Genomic DNA, 12,198 nt, shown 5'->3' on the forward strand with positions numbered 1-12,198 from the left:
TGAACAGTGGGTGAGACGAACCACGGAAGACGAGAAAAAAGGAAAAGAAAAGCGGTACATCTGCCAACGTCCTTCACAGCTGAGTCTTTCAGCTCGTGCTTATCTTGGTTGCGCTCACCTTCCCCTCCTTATGTTATTTCTATAACTTAGAACCTTCCAAGTTGGAAGGCTGTTGGAGTGCGCATCCAAGATGTGCTAGAGCTGTTAGCCAGTTAGTTGTAGAACGTCAGTACCGTCGGTCAGTTCCGTGCAATGTTATCGCATGAGCTGATTGTTTAGTAACCGGTGGTGTTAGTGGACAGTATAGCGAAACGTGTAGTTCCTTGGTCCTTCTCTTTGTATAAATTAAACCTTGGCTCTCCATCTGAGTCCATAAAAGCAGGTACACAAAAGGGGGAGAGATTGGCAGGTTACAAAGCAATGGCGTGCCCAGCGAGCTATGCAGCGGAAGTGGTGACTGTGATTTTGTTTACTGGAAGATACTGAAGTGCACATGGAAGCGAATGTGAAAGTAGAGTTAGAAAGGGATTTTGAAGGAGGAGGAAGGTAGAAAATTAACAGCGAGGACAATTCAGGAGCAAAATCAACAATGGCCTTTTCCAAGGACAATAATTATTAATTTGTGTAACAATGAGAAAAAGCAAAGCAAAAACAATTGTAAAATTATAGCAATAAAAACTGCTTCATGGCAGTTTTCTAAAAAAAGTTATTGTGTTCTAGTCCATGGACCACGTCTAAAAAGTAAGAAATTAACGAAATGTGATAGCCGAAAATTAAAATTTCACACAAAACCTCACAATAATCACAACACTTGAAATGCTGCTTTCGACACTAAACTTGTACTGCACCAACAATTGGCAACATGCATGTCATGCATGCATAGGAAAGAGGATCACGAGGGGAAAAGGTCTTCTACATGTAGCTTTTCATTCTGTGTGTGATTATTGTGAGGTTTTGTGTGAAATTTTAATTTTCGGCTATCACATTTCGTTAATTTCTTACTTTTTAGACGTGGTCCATGGACTAGAACACAATAACTTTTTTTAGAAAACTGCCATGAAGCAGTTTTTATTGCTATAATTTCTTTTGTTTTTTCTGTCACCAATCAATGGAATGCCCTATACTATATCAATATGTAAATTTAAACTAAACTTTTTTTAGAAATCTGCCATGAAGCAGTTTTTATTGCTATAATTTCTTTTGTTTTTTTCTGTCACCAATCAATGGAATGCCATGATTACAAACCTTCACATCATATCAAGACTCTTGTACAGATTATCGCCCATTTGTTCGTTCATGCTTAACCTTTCTAGGGGCTCCCGTAAGAAGACCATAGGTCTGTGGGAAACACCCTAGTAAAATAAATAAAATAATAATAATAATAATAATAATAGAGTACATAAACGGTTTATGTACTCTTGATCATATCAATACCGTATTATACGCCTTGATCTGCAAGCCTTTTCTTGCAGAAAATGGCATAGCATGTTCTTCTACGGGAAACATGTGAGTACGTAGTGGTGGACCGCCGTGATACTTTTTTTATACGGAGGTCATTCTGTGCATGTTGCTGTAGCAGAATTTCATGACTGTCTTAATCGTCTTGCCTTTCAGATATTTCAGATTTCCCCACCCTCGATCAGATTTATTTGAGAAATGTAACCAGGTGCGTGTCGCAGATGTTTTTTGTTGATTCTGTGTTTAAAATGGTTTGTAATCAAGGGTTTTCGTGATAAGGTCATCCTGCATCATATTGCACTGAAATCGTAATACTGTTGATGTCGATAGAACTTTTGGAAGTAGTTCAATGACTTCAAACTGTTAGTCCACGATATTCTAAAACAACACAGCAAAGGAGGAACAATAAACATGTATTAAAATGTAAACAAAATACATTGCTGAGTCCGACACCTCGTTCCAACAACTACACTGATCCTGAGGATAAAAGGGGCAAGGCTATGGTTGGAGGTACTGAGAGATAAACAAGGCACTCCATAATAATAAAATCTTACACATCTTTTGGTGAGTATGAATGATATCCAGTCGAACCTCTTTAGGACGAACACCAAGGGACCGATGGTATTAACTCTGTGAGTTTGTCTTAACCTATTTATAACCAGTGAATACAATTATTTCTCCAATAGACATACGAATAGATTTCTTCTACAGCGAAAGATTCTAAGCCACACCAACTCATTGACTCGTCTCGTATGAAACAAATGAGTCGTAGAGAGGTTCTGCAAAACGAAAATGCGTACAAACTTTCGTTCTACTTCATGAAGTGCGAAACTTCGCACGAACTTTCGCAACTTTGGACACGAAACTTGCAGGGAACGCGAAATTAACTGTCGTAGGAAAATTCGTGAGATCGGGTCATGGCGTACGTGCACTTGGCCCGCGCAAACTACCAAATGTGCAGAACGCAAAATTCGTACACACTTTCGCAAGGACTGTCGCGAAACTTCGTTCGAATTTTCGTTTTGCAGAACCTCTCTACTGAACCTTTCTTCAGAAACATGACGGCAACTGAAACAGCAACAGAGAAAGTACGATACATGTGCAGCACATTCTTGCAGGTACATGTACTACAAACAGATTGCAGATCGTAATTCTTGCTTTGGCGGCACGAAACTTTATTTGGGGCAGTGCAATCTCGGCGGTACTCACAAATAATAAATCAAACAGCCCAGACTCGAGTAAACAAATCCAATCATACAAGTACGAGATCTTCACGAGACGAGACTGCACCCATTGGCTTGTTTCGTATGAAGCAAACAAGTTTACTGAACCTATCCAGAATGGAGATTTTCCCTGATATGCGAATTTATTTTGCAAATTCGGTCAATGGGTCCTTGAACCTTTCCCTCCAGATTGGGAACTGCCAACGATAGTATGCCACTGACCAGTGCCTTACTTGTAACGTACCAATGTACAATGAATATGAGTATTTCGACAACACATCTAACATACCGGTAAGCCTTACCGTCAAGAAGGTGAACTCGCGTTCTTCGTACACTGTAGACAAGGGCAAAGAGATAAAAATGGATCTAAATCCGAATAAAATCAGCACACGTTTCCGTAAATGAAAGGGTGAGCATAAGCAAATGAATCGAAGGAAACCGGTCAACTCAGAGATCACCTGTCATTGAATATTCCGTAAAAGGAGGCCTCGACAGCAGAAAAGCTCACCTGTCATCGAGTATTCCGTAAAAGGAGGCCTCGGCAGCGGAAAAGCTAAATAATTTAGAAAAGAGATCCTGTCAGCTTTTCCATTATTTATTGCATTCCGCCCAAAATCAGCACACTTTTCGTAAATGAAAGAGTGAACACAAGCAAATGAATCAAAGGGAACTGGTCAACTCACCTGTCAGTAATATTCCGCGAAAGGAGGTCTCAGCAGCACCGAAACGAAATAAGCCAGGCCAGGAGTCGAAATATCCGAAACAGCTCATACAAGAAGCAGTTCCAAAGAAGGAAGTTAGTTCCTTGCGCATGTACATCCGACCGAACACGGACTGCACTGCAACACAATGTCTGCCGTGCACGTGCACAGCACGCGGCTACCACCCGCTGGTAGATCTAATACCGAGCACCTTACGTAGAGACTTACGTAGCCTAAGTGAAATACCGAGCACCTTACGTAGAAAGTTACGTAGCATAGCGGTGTCGTTTTTCTTGCCATGTGAACACAATAGGGAGGTTCTGCTATACGTGAAACGTAGAGAAATCACGTAGAGAGCAGGTGTCTGGGTTAGAGTCTACGGCTTCGCGTGTTTTGGCTCCAGATTTCTACGCGGAGATGGGGTTCTCTACGTTGTGGCACACGCAGAGAAAATGCGTACGGATTTGCTGGGTATCGATCAACTGCATGCAGAAAACTGCCAAATATGGAAGGGGAAATTCCCAGTACACATTCCACGTGACTTCTCTAGGTGAAACGTAGAGCAGAACAGCATTTCTTTACGTTACGGGAACGCGAAGAAAGTTCGCGTGATTCTTTGCGTCGCGTTCCCAAAACGTAGAGCAGAACCTCCCTAGTAATAGAAAAGCTGACAGGATCGCTTTTCTAAATTAAGGTGAAGTATGCGCTCTTTGGTGTGGCCTTGGTACCATCCCGCAGAGCCTGGCGGTGCGGCACTCAACGTACCGCCTCCCGTACTCGCACAAGCTGCAATGCATCCAGAGCCCTCCACAGCTAAATGCTATGGTCCCACCAAGAGTATAATTATAACCCCCCCCCCCCTATGGGGCTATACTGTAAAACCGGAAAGTCTAATGACCAAAAAGTTTAACGTTTTAGTAACTTTGGCATGATAGCTTTCAAAAAGTTTAACGATGGCTAGCTGGCCACCCATCTGCATGATTGTGCATCTTTATACAGATATCTTGCGATGACGGTTTTTCAAATAACGAAAATAATTGATCGTTAAAACGTTAGACTTTCCGGTTTTACAGTATGTAATTATTATACGTGGTTTTCGTGCAGGAAGGTCAACAGCTGATGTGGTCTGGTGCCATCGGTGGTTAGCAGCTACGACCCAGCGGTACCACTGGTCATTCAGCATACTGGGCATCGACATGTCACGTGCCTTTGACACGATCAGGCGAGGACAGTTGATGGACGTGGTTCAGCGATTCTTGGAAGAAGACGAGGTACGCTTGATCCGTTACCTGATCTCAGATACGAATTTGGCAGTCAGACTGGGCACGGAAACATCAAGCTCTTTCTCCACTAACATTGGTACCCCGCAAGGCGACTCCTTGTCGCCAATTCTATTCGTGATCTACCTGGAAGCTGCCCTGCAGGATGTGCGACAGCGAATGGCTGCACCTGTGGCCCGGCATCTTCCGTACGATGTGGAGTACGCCGATGATGTGGACTTCATCAGTATCTCTAGTGATTGGCTTCGGATGTTAGAGCCACAAGTTGCCACCATCTTGGGTACATGGTCCCTTACCGTCAACCAGACCAAGACAGAATTCACAGCCATCCAGCGAGAGGCCGATCGCGCTGATGAGCCATGGCGTATGGTCAAGAAACTCGGCTCTCTCCTTGGTGATGCAGAGGATGTCACCCGCAGAAAGCAGCTTGCGGTGATAGCGTTTAAGTCCCTCTGCCAGTTATGGAAGAGAAGAGACCAAGTGAGTCTGAAGGTGCGCGTCCGGCTGTATAACTGCTTCGTGTTACCTGTCTTGCTTTACAACTGCTCCACATGGGGCATCACTCGACAGACAATTGAAGCGCTGGAATGGTATCATCGGCGGCAACTTCGGCATATCTTGGGTATCAGGTGGCCCAACCGACTGTCGAACGATTTGGTTTACGAGCGCTGCAGTGCTGCTCCACTTGGCAACATTCTGGTGAATGCAAGATGGCGGTTGTTTGGCCACATCCTGCGATGAGCACACACCGGCTAGGGAGGCCATAAGTGGATTCTTTGGCTGCTCCGTGCCGGGATACCGTGGGCGGCCGCGGATCACGCTACCAGTCCTGCTGAATCAAGACGCGGAGCGAGTCGGCTGCCGTCTGAGGACTCCAAGGGACTTGCAGCTGATGGCTCAGCGAGCACTGGATCGCCGTGAATGGACATATCTGTGCAACGCAGTTACAGATGCGTACAAGGCAGAGTACTGGTGAAGGAGGTTGGCACTGCAATGGTTTGAGCTACATTCTTTGTTGTTGGTACTCTGATTATCCGTATTATCCGTATTCACATGGCCTTTGCCATTCATTCAGTATATTAATGTCATCAATAATGATATTCTTGTTTGTATTAGTTTATGTGACACCATTTTCTATTTTTCTTTGCCTGCCTGCCTGCTGGCGGCCTTTTTTCGCATGGTTCGGTGCAAGCGAATTTGGGCGAGCCCATTGACGCGGGAGCACAAATAATAATAATAATAATTATTATTATACCCTTGGAACGAGGTGACCTGGCCTTTTTTTAACATGGTTGTAAAATGGTAGACTACTCATAATGCCGACATACATGTAAGTTCACTTCCAGTGTTCTGTTCGGTCACGTGACAACTTACACATGACGTCTTTTGCGAGAATATTTTTCCCCACAAACGGGCCACTATGCTCTGCAAACCTGGTCCGAAATTTGCCAGTACAGTGCAGTGATGTGCCTTGCACGTGAACCCCTCCCCCCCCCCCCCCCACCACCACCAGTCCTTTTCAGACCAAGTACATGTAGCAGCGATGTGTACATCTGTTAACAAGAAAGTCGGAGCCTTTGTGCCTGCAAAACAGAATATCAGTATCTTTAGCAAGCAACTGTTCTACCTCTCTATAATTCAGTCTACTCTTGAGTATGGCAGCACCGCATATGTACACTGTTTGTCACAAGCTCTTTATAACAAACATATTGCTGCCCGCCGCTTAGCGCTAAAGAGCATCTTTACTTGGATAGAATGACCCCAACTGCCCTTCTCTACAGTAACACCAATGTATGCACCCTTGAACAACGCCTCAATTTCAAGACCTATGTATTTGTGTATCGCTGCCTGAATGGCCTTGCTTGCTCTCTCCTACAAGACCGTTTTACTCTTCGTGCTCACGGTGCTAACACTGCTGCCATTACCAGGTCAGGTGTCTGCCGCGCTTTTTTTACCCCCTGCTAGTACACGCTATGGTTTCAGTGCAATTTCTTACGTAGGCGCTGACCGGTGGAATGCACTGCCACCTGCTTACCGCCTTTCTAATTCACCTGCTGAATTTCGATCATCCATCAAGACCAGGGAGTCGTAAAATACCGGGAGGCGACACGAGATGCACAACCGCGTCGGATGATTGCCTCAGCTCGGGCACGAGTGCTGAGACCTCACGCGCTGCATGGCGAGGGACTTCCCATGAGGTCAAAGCGGCGCAGGTCATGCAAAAGGACGCGTTCGCTGTTTGGTCCATAAAATTTGAAAACTCAATAAAATTATCCTGCACACAACGAATCCAGTGTCAGCAGTTCGTTTTGTTTTTCTAAGTAATAATACTTTGTGCCTTGGCCTTCGAAGTACAGGATGATGGAGCTTGACAGAGATGACTGCCAAAGTGATGAGTCCGCCGTGGAAGATGTAGATGACGCCACGTATTCACTTGGTGACCTGAGTTGTGGGGATGTTCAGCTGTGGGCTACAGGTGAGATTCTTTCGTTTGCATGTTTTTGTCTCTTCCTTGTGGACACGAATGTATAATCTGTAGCATACCTAAGTGCCCGAACTGACCCGATAAATTAGGTGGTCGACACCATCCTTTTCATCCTAGTCTGCCCACGATGCATTGTCTGTTCTCTGTGACAGGATATTTATTGAAGTCCTGAAAATTTACAAGTGTACCTAGTATGTATCATCACCGTAGATGATGTAAACCTCCATCCTCAAACCATACTTTGTCTATGTGCAGATCGATGTAAGAGTGGTAGTGCCATCATGGTGTACAGGCCTATGGAAGGTGCAGTGATCCATGGAATTTGCAAACTGCTGACAATGAGACAGGCGAGTGTTACTGAGGCGACGGAGTCATTCCTGCATGTTATTATGACACGGTTACAAAGGCATCAGGTACTGCAAATCTGCTACGCCAGGAAGTGTGCCAGCTGAAGGCATGCAAGGGTGCTGATATTTCGCAAGCATGGCAACAAATGCTGTCCGTCATCGCAACAGCTATTCCCGAAGTGAAAATCAATTGTGAAGGTCAGTGCGTTTTGCATGCATGTTGGAAAAAAATTGGCTTCTGACTAGGTATGCAGACTAGGTATGCAAACGCTGGCTTTTGAATACTAGTACAGTCTCTGCAACCACCAGTCCTTATATGTTGTCTTTTTCTTTTCTCTTCTTCAGATTTGGAAGTTACATCTGCAGTGCTAGCGAATCTGATAAGCTGCCTGCATGCCACGGCTGCCGCTGCTATCAGGAAAGCGTCAATAGCACCATCCAAAGCTGCTGAAGCCATCCCCGAACCGGTGATTGACAATTTGTCTCACCTTGCTGAAAAGTACCATGGTGGTTGGTGCTTGGTGGCCGTGCGGCGTGAGCTGGAAGGAGCAAGGTGTCGCAACGACAACTTGCTGCAGCTTATACCTTTATTTGGCAAGGATGCCGTGTCAAGCCTTCAGCCTTGTTTGGAGAATTCAGGTGGCCCGGCGTTCCTCGGAAGCTCTGTATAAGACACCATACGTCACAGATAAAAACAACTGAACCAGTGATATGTGAATTTTGCGCTTGTGTGTGTGTGTGTGTGTGTGTGTGTGTGTGTGTGTGTGTGCTTCTGTGATAAGTGGTATAAGCAGTCCACAGGGTATTCACCTTGAGTGCATTCGCCGATAGTGTGACTTTCGTTGCACAGAACCTTCTTCAGTTGGTCAAGTGACTCGGCGTGGCTCGGAAGCTCTGTATAAGACAAAATACGACACAGATAAAAACAACTGAACCAGTGATATGTGAATTTTGCGCTTGTGTGTGCACGAGCATGCATGTGTGTGTGTGTGTGTGTGTGTGTGTGTGTGTGTGTGTGTGTGTGTGTGTGTGTGTGTGTGTGTGTGTGTGTATGTGTGCTTCAGCCTTGCAAGCTGTTGAATGGTGTAATCCCAGCACAAGTTGCTATGTCTAACATAGCTGTTCGCTATCATCGCTCCCGCGATGGGCATGTCTGAGGTCTGAGGTCTGAGGTATGTGTGCTTGTGTGTATGCTACTGTGATAAGCGGTACGAGCAGTATACAGGATATTGACGGGTATTCACCTTGAGTGCATTCGCCGATAGTGTGACTTTCGTCGCAGAGAACTTTGCTCAGTCGGTGAGGCGACTCGGCCTTACGTTTCCTGAAGGCAATGTGTTCAGAACAGTTATGAACAGCTATGAACAGTTAAGAAATGACAAATATTGTTTGCAGTTCATGGGCCATATAGATATGAAACACTTTGAATGCAGAAGAATGAGGATAGTGGCATCAAATACTGCATGGATTCTGTTTGATATGCTACTTTTTTTTCCTTTCCATGGAAAGGTGAGTACATCGTCGAACTTCATCTCGAAACTTCACACAAACCTAGAATGGAACTTGGACAACATGAAGGGGCCATGGGCATGGTGTGTTTAGTGGAGAACTATTCCGAAAACAGGGTGTCATTCGCATTGACTCAATTCAAATTTGAGTACATTTCGTGAATAACTTACCTTGACATTCCGTCGTCTCCAAAGCAGTGAACTTCCAAAAAAAATTAAAAGCCACGGCTCAACCTAAGGTAATGCGTGGTACGTATCAGAAACAACCAGCTTTCGCTCTGGAGATCCAGAATAGCCTCGAAGCATATAGCAAAAACAATTGAGAAAAAGAAGATGACGACGACGTTTCAATCACGCTTCAAATTTCGCGGGTCGAGTGCGGCAATCCTCGGATCGTGAAATGTGTGGCGTGTCGCCTCCCGGTATTTTACGACTCCCTGATCAAGACGTTCTTAGAGTTCCCAGAAAGAAGGCGATGACGCCTGTTGGGAATTCCTTAGTAAGGCGAGACCAAAAAAAAATAGAGATTCCCGGGCCCTCCCGCACCAAAATTGAGCCAAAGCCATTTTTTTTTTTTTGAACAGTTCATACATGTACAGTACTGATCGTGTGAGTAGATCTGTGACGTGGAGTCACACAAACCCGAGCTTGTACGACTCCCAGATGTACAGATATGATCAGGGCCATCGTTGGCCGAATTATAGAAAATTGAACGGGTAAACCGCGTACCTGTTTTCTGTAAAAAAACTGAATAAAAATTACCGGAAAATGCTGTAAAAAAAGTTCAACATGGCATGCACACATATAATTTTTTATTTTTTTAATTTTTTCCCATGTATGTACATGACTATACTATAGTCATGTACATGTACATACATGGGAAAAAATAAAAAATATAAAATTCGCCCTCCCGCACCAATTTCAGGGCTCACAGTCCAATACAAAAGCGTGGAGTCGCGCACGGCTTTGCGCGGATGTCACGTGATGACAACTGACCAATCACAGGCCTCTATTCTCCTCTATTCTCAAATCTTTGATCTTGTCCACTACATCGGCCCTGATGTCCACGAAGCTGGGATTCGCTGTGCTGATTCAAAACCCCCAAACTCAGTGATCTACCGCAGCGTTTCACCATTTTCCCTCCAGTTTTCCGGCACGGATTAGCCAAAGTCTGGTCGTTTTGGCTTCGATTTCGGCACAGCAAACGGAAAAGTGATCGGTAAATGTCTGGAGAATTCCACGCTGAAAAAAATAAGCCATAGATGATCAAAATCCGCCAAGAATGAGATGTAGTGGACATTTTTGAGTGAGTGCCACTCAGCGCGCAGAACGCCAAAAGTGCAAAAGCAGCACCAGATCAAACAACAAGAAAAACGCATGCATGCAGCGGAACAGCAACGCGCGCCGTCCAACAGAAAATCATTGCGCACAGATTTTTCAGTGTTCTCTCCTCAGTTCGCCCGCGGAGTTGGTTGCTGTGCTTTCGTTCTCGCTGGAGTTCTTGTGGCAGCGCATTTCGCCATCATGGAGGAACTGGTACCTCTGGAAACCTGGCCTTTAGTGGCCCTCAACTAACGCCTGGCGGATTTGCTGGTCCCGTTCGCCTCCATCCGATCAGCAGCTCCGTGTTGTATGTTCTCGGCGTTACCTGCCTGGCGAGCTCTGACTCGTTTGTTTGTCTTCTTACCTGTGGAATATCGCGATCGCTCATTGTAGCATCAGCATTTGGTCGAACAGCGGCTACATGACATGAATTTCCTGGGACTAGCACAGGTTGCCTTTCGCCTTCTCCTTCGGTGGACCAATTCTACAAGGCACAGTGAAAGGCAAGTCGTTGCCGAGGGCTGGCAGTAACTGTTCAGTGTTGCAGTGCAATTCCCAGTGAAAATAATAAAGCAAACTATTTCCACTGGAGTATGCACGATCGTAAAAGCACAAGATCGAGACGAACGGAAACGAGAATGGTTTGACACTGCATGCCAAGAGAAGCGAGGAAAGGACAGGTCCGACCAAAATATCGCGAACATCGGCTCTATAGATCTACAAGACAAGAACAGGCTACTCAAGCCCAGGTTCTTTCTCTTTACTTCTTTGTTCTGTTGGGATGCGTAGGATGTACACGATCTGTGCTCTCGTGGGGTCACGCGACTCACGTGCACCAAACCCGCCCTCGCACGACGCTTTTGTCGATCCTGCATACCGACTGTGAGCCCTGAATTTAAAATTGAAAAGTCTCTCGGACAAATTCTTCTAATTTTCCTACTGAAAATTTTAAGCTATTGGCCATCAAAATCGGGCAAGAGACGGGTACAAACGAACATTTCGAAGGCGACGCTATCTGCAGTACAGGTGCGAGGAAGAACCGCGCGCGCTGGACCGGTTGTGAATGCGGAAACAACACTACAGCAAGGCAAATTTTCGAAATGTTTTGCTACTCGCCTGGCGCTTCATCGCTGTGTCCTTCAGGAGTTATGGCCGACTGAAGAAATACATGGCCAGCACAACGGCGAAGCCACTGGACGTGTTCTCTTGCAACGAAACGGAGTGGCGGATCAAATAATTCACAACTCCACATCGTCACTACTGCGTTCCGCGGCTCTTCGCAGCGGACCAGGCGTATATTTACATTGGACACAACAGGACTTCACGGCGGAGAAACTAAAACTAGAACTAGAACACTAGAAAACTAGAACACTACGTGAGTCATTGCTCCATGCCTTCAACATCCTCTCCCGATCCTCTCCCGATTCCGTCACCCGCGCCTCTGCATTAGCGGCGTAGCTGCCGGGCAGTAGATGTTGAACTCTTTCGTGTTCAACGAATGCAGGAATCTGCTCGGGGCTACTCCTCGCAGGACTCCGTGTGTGGACAGTCTGAAGGAAGAATTCGGCCGATGAGGCCAACAATGCTCGCGAAATAGTCCACTCGGAAGGAAACAATAACAACCGAAACAAATGGAGAACTGTCTCCGTCTCCTTCACCATCCACGGCTCAGTTCTTGTCACAGCAACTCAGCCCAAGCAAGTCAAAATCTCCTTGCGATTGTGAGTGCTACGCCTGCGCTTAGCAGTCACGCGTGCCCGTTTCTATGGTGATCAGATCCAATATGTCCTCCACGTAATCGAGGTTTTGGCATACGGCTGTGAGCCTGAATTTCACATGGGTCCTGCCCGGGAATCTCGATTTTATTTTGGTT

General features: G+C 45.6%; 1 protein-coding gene and 1 long non-coding RNA gene across 3 annotated transcripts; both read left to right on the forward strand.

Moving 5' to 3' along the window:
* Nucleotides 1-4,578: 4,578 nt before the first annotated feature.
* Nucleotides 4,579-5,403, forward strand: LOC135821661 (uncharacterized). Its single transcript, XM_065334659.1, has one exon. The coding sequence runs from the start codon at nt 4,579-4,581 to the stop codon at nt 5,401-5,403; it is 825 nt and encodes a 274-aa protein (XP_065190731.1).
* Nucleotides 5,404-7,056: 1,653 nt separating this feature from the next.
* LOC135820567 (uncharacterized) lies at nt 7,057-8,121 on the forward strand. Of its 2 annotated transcripts, XR_010554115.1 has the most exons (3): nt 7,057-7,138; nt 7,403-7,692; nt 7,840-8,121. It is a non-coding gene; the product is annotated as an uncharacterized LOC135820567 (long non-coding RNA). The 2 variants fall into 2 exon arrangements; XR_010554114.1 differs by lacking the exon at nt 7,840-8,121 and having other exon boundaries at nt 7,403-7,713.
* Nucleotides 8,122-12,198: the final 4,077 nt, after the last annotated feature.

The sequence above is a fragment of the Sycon ciliatum genome, chromosome 7, assembly GCF_964019385.1.
Source record: "Sycon ciliatum chromosome 7, ocSycCili1.1, whole genome shotgun sequence".
Classification (NCBI taxonomy): domain Eukaryota; kingdom Metazoa; phylum Porifera; class Calcarea; order Leucosolenida; family Sycettidae; genus Sycon; species Sycon ciliatum.